Below are 10864 nucleotides of genomic sequence, written 5' to 3'. Positions count from 1 at the left end.
GTCGGAAAAACCGAGGTCTGTGGGCAAAAACCGTCGTGTTGAACCGACAGTTCCAACCGTCGAAACCGTCGTTCAAAAACGTCGTCCAAGAACGAGGTTGAACCGACAGTTTTACCCACAGACCTCGGTTTTTCCGACCGTTTCGTCCAACCGTCGAAACCGTCGTTCAAAAACGTCGTCCAAGAACGAGGTTTGTGGGGCCCTTTAAAGAGCTACTAAGTTGTGTCAACGACCTTGCTCATGTACTTGGTAACGCCTCAACTAAACAGAAAAAGTTAGACGCCTATCTTGATTTTTCAACTAATCTTGACACTTACGACTTAACGTGGCGTATTGGAACGCAAATGGACTTAACAACACACTGACGACCCTACGCAGCTTTGTGTCTATTCACAAAATAGATATAATGCTGGTGGGTGAAACGAAACTGAAAAAGACTGACAAACTCTAAATTAAAAACTACAGAATTTACAGACAGGACATACAAACAAATGGACGTGCGGGCGGAGTAGCTGCACTAGTCAAAGACACGATACCGTATACGAGAATCAACTCTTTAAATACCACAATAAAACACGTAGGAATTAAATTAAGCTCAGGCATCTGTGTCTTTGGCGTTCATCTCATCCCCTAAAATTCTGTTAATGAAATTCTCGAACAATACTGTTAGCCGGGTAACTCCTTCTTCATGGTATGGTCGCAGTGTACCTTTAAAATATATTATGCGATCCAAAATATCGCGACGGATGAACACTTGACTTAATGGTAGACTATCACTGGCAGAGCTTGAACTTCCTGGATTAGCAGTTGAAATTTTTTGTTTAAGATAAGCAGAATATTTCATCACCCGTAGCTCTTTGGTAGCTTCAGTAGGTTTGTTCCAACCAACGTGTGAACGGTCCTATGTACGGTCATGCTCATGCGCACTAAAGAAAATACGTTCCAACCGAACGTGGACGATACATGGGACGATCGCCAAAAAACGTTCCAACTTAAATTTGAATTGTTCTGGGACGATTCGCAAACCGTCAATTCGGTGCTTGCTCTGAACCGTGAACTGCTTGAACCGTTCAAGCGGGCATGCGCATTTACACTACTTTCAAATACTGACAATTGTTTCATAACCTAAAACAACTAAATTCAAAATGCTCGATGACGAAGGAGTAATGAGTGATTTTGATAGTGGCATTAGTGATGACGACGACAACGAGCTGCAAGTTGAATACCGAACGAAAAATGAAAATTATTTAGGTAATTTTGATGGGCCATTTTGTATTTTTTTAATTTTTGATACATTTTAGAGGAAATAATCCCACAATATACTGAAAAGGTTTTTTTGAACATTTTCGAGTATCTCGAGAAGTTGTTAATAGTATAAGTGAAAAATATGAAAACAGTCAGTATTTTCACAACCACTCAGGACAATTTGGAATGATACCTGCAACTGATCAAGTAAATACATAATTTTTAGGTTGTATCACCAGTTTTCCAAATTATTTTTAGTTACTCATTTACTTGTGGTACATGGGACACCAGACTGCTAGTTTTCGTGACGTTGCTGATCGTTTTAAAATAACTATAAGTTCAGTAAATCGGGTTATTCAACGTCTGACTTATTTTTTGAGTAATTTATCACCTGAGATTATAAAATGACCCAATGATGTGAAAAAACGCACAATAGAAGAACATTTTAGGGAGAATGGCTCAGATGCAAGCTGTTTGCGATCACCAAAGAAAAAATTTGAATGTATTTATTGGTTATCCAGGCTCGGTACACGACAGTCGAGTCTTTAGAATTTCACCTTTGGGAAACAATTTAGAAGAAAAATACAATCGATATTTTATTTTAGGAGATAGTGGATTGTAATGGTAAAATATCTTAATATATTAAATTTGCTTATTTAAACTATTGTTTAAAGTCCAACAAAGCGGACAGTTACCTCTACCAATTGCTGAGAACGCAATTGAGTAATGAGTTCAATACCCATTACCTTTAGCGAAATACTTCCATATATGGTAACTGTTATTGCAGGTAAATCTGCTGATACAACTCAATTTGTTTGTTATAAATAGTTGCCATAAAATGTATAGTTAGTAAGAGTCATCGTCCTCACCATTAATGTATTGTCAATGTGTAAAGAAAGTGTGAACTTCCCCGTAACTTGACTTCGATTATTTAGTACCCGAATCCCATCATCACATGGCGATCCTGCCAACGGAACAAACCTTGGACAGACCGTAAGAAGATAGAAACCGGAAGAAAAATGTGTGGAAGCAGACAGTCTAAAAAGGAACAAATTATCATTGAAGCAGCTGGTATGGGACAAAACCAAGCGGAGGAGAGCATGAAACTGAACAGAACCGAATGGATGATGGTGGTCTTTTTCGCTTTAATTATTGCTGGGTTTATATGGTATGGTATTAAGAAATGGAGGAAATCAGAGAGGACGAAAATCAAGCGTGAATTTGAAATAGAAGCTCTAAGGAAGTCAACAGCAAGTATTGACAATAATTAAAACACAAAGATAAAGTTAGTGATTATACCTATAGTTAGTGTAAGTGAAGTGGTGTTTTAAATATGGGCAATTAAATAAGATAGTGTAACTCTCATAAAAAAAAGAAAATAAAGCTATGTGTTGGTGCCAAAGTGATGTTGGACAAGTTTGAGGAATTCAATACTGAGCTAAGAACATTTTTGGAAAATCTCAAAAAGGACAACACAGCAAGGCGTCAGGATAGGTCCGTCACCGAACGCAAGCTACAAGAAATCGCAAGGTGTAAAGACTATAGAGAAAGGTTAGTAACTGAATTTGCGAAAAAATCGGTCTCAAAAGAAGAAGACGTGTTAGTTAAAAATTTTGTAGAACGGATAGACAGGAAAATTGTAGAAATAGTCACTGTTTTATCACAACGCCAAGAAGATACTGATCGTACAAATTGTAATTCAGACAGCGTCAAAATGACTGAAAAATTTTGTTTTAAAACGGCGTCAAGCTTGCTTCCTAAATTAGATGGTACAGTAGAGAGTACCTATCGATTAATTCAAGGGATTGAGCTATACAATCCAGCCTTAGACAACACCAGCAAACCCTTACTTATAAATTACGTCTTAAAAGCGTGTATACTGCATAAAGACAAAATTTATTTAAATTCAAATTATAATTCAGTCGAATCTTTATTGGCAGATATCAGGAAAAACTTTTTACCAAAGCAATCCGCTGCAGCACTAGCAGCTCAACTACAAACCACAAAACAAGGAAATAAATCAATTGAACAATTTGGTGAAAAAATTGCTGAGTTAATGTCAAATTTAACACTGACACAAGCGGGAGATAATATGAACGAAAAGGAAACGTTCCGTCGAGAAAACGAAAAGGTAGCTATAGACGTTTTTGCACGAGGTATTCGAAATGGTGAGCTACGCACTATCATAAAAGCGCGAAAATATGACTCATTGAAAGATGCGATAGCGGCGGCTAAGGAAGAAACCGTTCTTGATCATACAACCGAGTCGGTGTTCCATTATAAAAACGCTAAAAAACAATCTAACAGATTTTCATCGCAAAACTACCGTTCAAATCCTAATAATTCGCAACGATATTATAATAATTATTCACAGTCCGGAAATAATAATTATAAACGCGAAAATTTTAAGAGGCAACAACCAGGAAATAGTCGCTATAAACAGAATAATTTTAGTGGTCAACAGTCAAAGAATTTTAAACGCGGAAATGACACTTCAAGTAATCAACAATCGGGAAACGGGTACAAAAATTTCAATCAACAAGGTGGAAATTCATATCGAAATAATAATGGTGGAAATAATCGTGGAAACATGCGATCACAAATATTTACAGCATCAAGTACCGATACAAGTGAAACATTCCAAAACGTAAATCAAGAAAAAACGTTTTTTCGGGCCCCAAATCAGTAAAGATCAGGTTATTTTTTTAAACAGTCTAAATTTTATTCGAATGATATACAATTGTCAAGAAATTTTATTACTATTAGATACAGGTGCTTCTATAAGTGTTTTTTTCTCAAAATTTTTAAGTAAAAATCAAACAATTAATTCACAGAACAAAATAAGAATTAGCGGGATATCTGGGTCAACAATGTCGAGTGGATCAGCGTACATTTCATTGAAGGTTAATGACAAGCGCATACGTCATGATTTTATGATTATCTCAGCACTTAGTAATAATATGCACGGCATTCTAGGATCAGATTTCTTTGAAAAACATCAAGCGTCAATTGACTACGAAAAATTCACATTCTCTTTTTATGTAAACGGTGAAAAAATTATACTACCTATAGAATCAAATTGTACTAGAGATATATTAATTCCGCCACGGTGCGAAGTAATTAGATACTGTCAAACAGAAACAACGGGTGAGTGTTTAATTCTACCAGAAGAAATCGAAAACGGTGTTTTCATAGCGGGTAGTCTTGGAGATGGAAAATTAGGACATATTCCGGTTCGAATACTAAATATTTCAGACAAAGAAGTAAAATTAACAAATTTCAAACCAAAAATCGGGAACATTAATGATTATCATGTAAGCAACTTCGAAAATAAAAGTGTAACATCTGTAAATCGTGTAGAACAAGTTCTTGAATTAATTAAAATAGATCATTTAAACAAAGAAAAAAAACGTGCAGTAGATCATATTATAGCAAAATTTGCTGACGTGTTTCATTTACCAGACGATCCTTTAACTGTAACAAATGTTTATAAACACGCGATACAAGTAGAAGATAATGCGACACCAACGTACGTGAAACCTTATAGATTACCTCAAACTCAGAAATCAGAAATTGAAAATCAAATTGAAAAAATGTTAAAAAATGGAATTATTGAACCAGCGAGATCCGCGTGGTCCGCACCTCTTTTAGTTGTTCCTAAAAAAACAGATAATAATGGTACACGTAAATGGAGAGTAGTGGTTGATTATCGAATGCTAAATACGCGATTAAAAGAAGATAAATTTCCTTTACCATGCATAGCTGAAATTCTTGATTCTCTGTCGGGAGCTATGTATTTCTCACATTTAGATTTATCTCAAGGATACTATCAAGTTGAACTAGAACCTTCTTGTCGTCCCTATACTGCATTTACTACTAATAAAGAACAATATCAAATGACAAGATTACCGATGGGATTGAAAGTTAGTCCAAATGTTTTTTCTCGAGCAATGACAATCGCAATGTCTGGATTAAATTACGAAAGATGTTTCATTTATTTAGATGATTTAATTGTATTCGGAAATAGTTTATCAAACCACATTAAAAATCTTGTACAAGTATTGCAAAGATTAAGAAAAGTAAATTTAAAATTGAATCCAACTAAATATAATTTTTTGAGGAAAGAAATTTTGTATTTAGGACACGTTATTTCAGCTTCAGGTGTGTCTCCAGATCCGGAAAAAATTCAAACTATGTTGCAGTTTCCAGTATCAAAAGATGCACAGGAAACAATAAGATTTGTTGCTTTCTCAAATTATTATAGAAATTTTATTCAAAATTTTGCAGATATTGCTGCACCTCTAAATTATTTAACACGGAAATCTATTGAATTTAAATGGACTAAAGAATGTCAAAACTCCTTTGAACGCTTAAAATCAGCTTTAGTAAACCCTCCTATACTTCAATATCCAGATTTTTCAGAAAACAATTGCTTCATACTTAAAACTGATGCTTCGGGTAATGCCATTGGCTCAGTACTATCAAATATGAACGATAAACCAGTAGCTTACGCAAGCAGAGCTTTAAATCCTGCAGAACGAAACTACTGTACTATTGAAAAAGAACTTTTAGCGATTGTGTGGAGCGTAAAACATTTTAGACCTTATTTGTATGGACAAAAATTTCTTATACAAACTGACCATAGGCCATTAGTGTATCTATTTGGTATGGCAAATCCGTCAAGTCGACTAACTAAATTTCGCTTAACTTTGGAAGAATACCACTTTAAAATTCAGTATATCAAAAGAAAGGAAAACGTGACAGCTGATGCTTTATCAAGAATTAAAATTAATGATTTACGAGAAATGTCAAAAAATGTTACCGAATCACTAAATATTTTAACCCGCGCCCTTTCAAAACAATTGAAAGACAATCAAAGACAAAACCAGAAAAAAGAAGAAAACGTAACCGGGACTGATCACCCTGGAACCGTGGAACTTCTCAAACGACCAAAAGATTCAATCGAATTGCGACCCATAAATTTGCAAATGTACAAAAAATTACTAAATGGGAAACAATACGAGTACTCAAACAAACAATTTATACAGGGTGTCCCAGAACTCATGCCTAGCCGAAAACCGGGGATATCGGGAAAAGGTGTGAATGTGTAAATTGCTGAAAAAAAAGTTCCAGCTCCAACAGAAACTGAGAAAAGACATGACAAAGTTGACCAATCACAAGGCCGCGTGGAGATGGTCTGGAGGATACACTGGCGTGTTGCTAAGAAACCAGTTTAAATTTTCTCCTTTGAATTTTGTATGAACAATCTGGTCCACCATAAATTTCACTGACGTTAGAATGACAGGCTTCAATAAATCTAACTCATATTGAACTTAGTGTGCAGAAACGACTCAGCGTACTTTAGAAATTGACTAGAGGGTTGAAGACTACTGGTTGACGAGCGTTGAATGACAAGAGACACACCTGGGAGGACAACTGACACAGTGAAAATCGAAGTGGAGTGTGAAACGGCGTTTCTTTTGGTTTCCCTTGCTTGCTGGTTTCCTAGTTGGTGTTTGGTGTCAACAAATATCCTAAAACGGTTCAGGAGTACTCGGCGGCAGAATGCCTCGAAATGCGTCTTATTTTTGAAGAGTGCGATCAAAATTAGTATTAGCAGCAAGAACGTACCGAGGACGTTTTCCAGGTCGTGATTATTATCCGGACAACAAAACGATTCTTAGTGTTGTTTCTCGGGCTGGACACACTGATCAGTTATTAACAGATCGGCGCGAAGTTGGTGGAGCACCAAGACAGGCCAGAACTGATGAAAATAAAGAAGCCGTTTTGGAAGCGGTTGATGAACACTCCACGCAAAGTATCTGAACTGTGGCACGCCAGTTAGAAATCGGAAAATCTTCTGTACAAAAAATTCTCGCGACAGATCACCGGCACCCGTACCATGTCAAAGTTTGGTTAGAAGAGCTCATCTGTGTGTCCAAAATAATGGTGGTTTGTTCAAGCATTTGATTTAACCATTACATCATGTGCCTTGTTCTGTTTCTTGTTGTAATAAAAGGTTTCTTTTTAGAACCGTCATTGTGTGGTTTTTATCTGTCAAATTGACATTAGATGTCAGTTATAAAAATGTTGTGGACCAAATCAATTTTCCTTTTTAGGATTTAATTATGAAACCTAGCAACGTTAATATTATTTGTGCTTGAGCGTCTGGGATTGGTGAGTTTCGTTAAGCAATTTCTCAATTTTGATGCACATCAGGACAAAACAAATTGCATTTTTGGCGTCCTGATTGCTGTCGGCATCCGCCCTTTTTCGGCTAGGCGTGAGTTCTGGGACACCCTGTATATGATGCAACGTTGCATATAATTTACTTCGAGTGGAGTTCTTGTTCCGCGTCTGCTCTGCGAGCGTCGTTGAAAGATCTTCAACATATATGTACACGATTTAAAATTCCGGAAATAATTATCGTAAGAGACGATAGGTGTACAATGAAAGAAAAATTTATTAAAGAAATATGTAAGTTTTCCAAAATAATTAGTAGTCAGAGAATGGGGAGGCAAACGAGGTCATCCCAAGGCCATTCTAAGGCCACCTCCCACCCTAGTTTTTTCCCAAGGTCAATTGCGGCAGTGTCCATCCGACCACCGACCAGGGACAGTCTCCCTTAACTCTCCATCTAAGACAGTCATGCGCTATTTCCGTTTTACGTGTACTGGTGGTAGTTTGTTTAGTGAAACTTGTTATTTCAATCAATTGGGCCATTTGGACTTGGATGGTAGTTCCCTGCAAAGATTTTTTACTTTGTCAGATTATTGCAAGTGTTGCTACGATAAAAGAAAAGAAGAAGCAAGTCGTGTGACGCCCCCATGTGAAACGTTTGATAGTACCGAATTTACCATCGACGTCATTTGTGATGAGAAGAAATTGAGGGAATGCATTCAAGAATATGGACAACCGTGTAAGGATTGTAAGGAGATATTTTTCAAAGTGACTTCAGTGGAACCTTACAATACAACACCATTAGTGACAACATGGCAGTGATAACTTGTTACCAAATTATTATCGACATACATTTTTTTATTTGATTTGGGTCTCCTAACAGTTGAACGCCACAGAATAGTTTATTTGGTTTTGAACCCAGTGCTCACCAGTCTCGCTCTCCGTCTAGTCATTAATTGATGAGTAATCGGAAGACCATGACCAAAGATATTATCGAATACCCGTTGAGACAAATGAAGTGTTTTGAAGATCGGTTGTTGACATTTCACGATTGGCCGCTAAAAGATGTTGATCCATTAAAATTAGCCAACAACGGGTTTTACTACCTCAAGAAGTTCGATATTGTGCGCTGTTTTTATTGCAACATCGAGCTGGGATCATTTCGTTCAACGGATGTAATTTCCGAAGAACATCTCAAGTATTCAAAGGATTGTGGTTTTGCAAAACTCTGTGTTAGTAATAAAAAGTTTTATAGGATTGAATATATTGTGATCATCCTACTTATTATAAAAATTGTATGTATAATGTTGGCTTATAATAAATACTAAATGTTGTTGACCTATGCGTGAATAATGCACACCTATGACTCGTCATTGCAGCCTGCAGCTCTACGGTTTCTTTTTAAGATCGATTCTCGATCTTCAGAAAAACCTTTCAAGTCGAAGTTTTTCAGCAGCAGTTGCTGCTTAAAAATGACGGAAAAGTTAAGCAAAGCTGAGTGACCTTGAACACCACAGAATGGATTGTTTAATTTGATTTCTATACAGGGTCTCCTAACAGTTGACCTTGAGCGCCACTCATAAAGAATGGATGGATATTTTTTACTCATTTCTTATACTTATTCAGGATGGATATTCTTTAATTGTAGAACATATACAGGATGGATATTTGTTATCATACTTACGAGTTGGGTTAAATAAACAGTTGATTAAAAAAAGTTTTTTATTATAAAAAAAAACTATACATATTTAGGGTCTTAAGCCCACAACTCCTCATCCCAAAAGAAGATGGGGAGTTTTACAAACTTATACCGCTCCTCCTTAGGTTCAAATGGTGGCTGCCATGGGTCCTCTGGCAGTGGAGGCGGCGCGACCAATGCAGCCCGACACTTGGCTAAATGTTTAGCCAAGTTTTTGGGCTTCACCCAATGGTCTTTTACCAAACCACATTGAACCACTGTTAAAAATAAAGTAATTAACAATTGTTAATAATTGGAAGAATACTTACAGAAGAGTTTCTTACCCATTGTTGCGACTAACTATCAACTGATATGATTGACGGTGTTTTATAAGAAGTCCCCTCCTTTATTACGAAGGACTTTAGCCAGACGGTTCAAGGTCTTTTAGTTTTCCTTATTGCTGTCGGATGCACCTTCATGCAGTTTTGTTGCATCCGCATACGTGAAAGTGAAAAAGGTTAACAAGTGAGTAATTTATAGGTACCAGAAGTAATTATTATTTTTTAGAATATGTATTGTTATAAAGTTTGGGAAGATGAAGAGGAAGATTTTATCTGTAAATGGTGCATTAAGCTTCAACAAAAAAATTGGTTGACGCTTTATCATATCCATTCAGTCGGACCAACTCATTATCAGTGCCATCACTGTAATTTAATTATATGTGATGAGAAACCAAGGAGTTGTAGGGGTGAAGAGAAGTGTCAAATTATGTATTATACAGGGTCCGGCAACACTTGTGTCCACCCCCAAAATCGTCTTTAATTTTAAAGATAAAATTTTGAAAATTTGCATACGCTCATAGTTGACAAAGCTCTAGAAGCTGACGTAAAAATTTGTTTTTTTTATCACGGTTTGGTTGGCGTCGCGACGCCTAAGAAGTATAATTTTTAGCGATTTTTGAGTTTTTGCGGAAATATACGCGAATTCAATTTTATTTCAACATAACTGTGGTACAAATATCTGAGTTTTTATTTTAAATCTAATGCAAATTGTGTTTAAAATTTGCGAAAAAAACGTTGCTTTATCAAGTTAGTTTTCAAAATTATGACAGTGCAGCGGCAATCTACGTTTACACCAAAATTTCACAAGTCACTTCACTCACTTTTATAAAGGTTAATTTTGATTACCACGGGCATGTTGCACTTTATGGACACCAGAAATCGTTAATTAACATCGACAAAGTGACAATTTCACCAAGTAACACTTTTGTTACAATCTAAAGCGAGCCAAAGAATAGATGTCATTTGTGACACAAGATGTTGACAGATGGGTGTAAACGTAGTTCCCAATTTTGACATAATAAAATTGGAAACTAACTTGATAAAACAGCATTTTTTCCTCAAATTTTGAAGACTATTTGCATTGAATCTAAAATAATAACTCAAATATTTTTAACATATTTGTATTGAAAAAAAATTAAATTAGGGGTTGATATCACAAACCCTCACAATTACCTAACAATTACATTTTTAAGGCGTCGCGACGCCAAAACTATCAGTGATAAAAAACAAATTTTTACGTCAGCTTCTAGAGCTTTGTCAACTGTGAGCGTATGCAAATTTTCAAAATTTTATCTTTAAAATTAAAGACGATTTTGGGGGTGGACACAAGTGTTGCCGGACCCTGTATAGACTATACTTCTGCAGTGCGAAGTGAAATATATTATGACACTGATGAAGAATTCGAAAGTAGTAGTGATAG

At 36.1% G+C, this 10864-nt stretch overlaps 1 protein-coding gene across 1 annotated transcript; it reads left to right on the top strand.

Moving 5' to 3' along the window:
- Nucleotides 1-1145: 1145 nt before the first annotated feature.
- Nucleotides 1146-1670, top strand: LOC148166073 (uncharacterized). Its single transcript, XM_088049481.1, has 3 exons — nt 1146-1251; nt 1331-1452; nt 1504-1670. The coding sequence occupies exons 1-3, from the start codon at nt 1146-1148 to the stop codon at nt 1651-1653; spliced, it is 378 nt and encodes a 125-aa protein (XP_087905607.1). The 3' UTR covers nt 1654-1670.
- The last annotated feature ends 9194 nt before the right edge of the window (nt 1671-10864 follow it).

This window comes from Gnatocerus cornutus, unplaced genomic scaffold (assembly GCF_029298725.1).
Source record: "Gnatocerus cornutus isolate USDA-ARS CGAHR unplaced genomic scaffold, icGnaCorn1.1 ctg00000033.1, whole genome shotgun sequence".
NCBI classification, from domain to species: domain Eukaryota; kingdom Metazoa; phylum Arthropoda; class Insecta; order Coleoptera; family Tenebrionidae; genus Gnatocerus; species Gnatocerus cornutus.
The sequence above is the reverse complement of the archived record's forward strand: the minus strand, read 5'-3'. Positions and strand labels throughout refer to the sequence as shown.

Excerpts from the sequence above, each read along its gene's own strand:
- LOC148166073 (XM_088049481.1), top strand. The coding sequence starts at position 1,146 with ATGCTCGATGACGAAGGAGTAATGAGTGATTTTGATAGTGGCATTAGT. Across the intron at positions 1,252-1,330 it reads GAAAAATGAAAATTATTTAG|GTTTTTTTGAACATTTTCGA; the intron begins GTAATTTTGATG and ends TATACTGAAAAG. Across the intron at positions 1,453-1,503 it reads TGATACCTGCAACTGATCAA|TTACTCATTTACTTGTGGTA; the intron begins GTAAATACATAA and ends AATTATTTTTAG.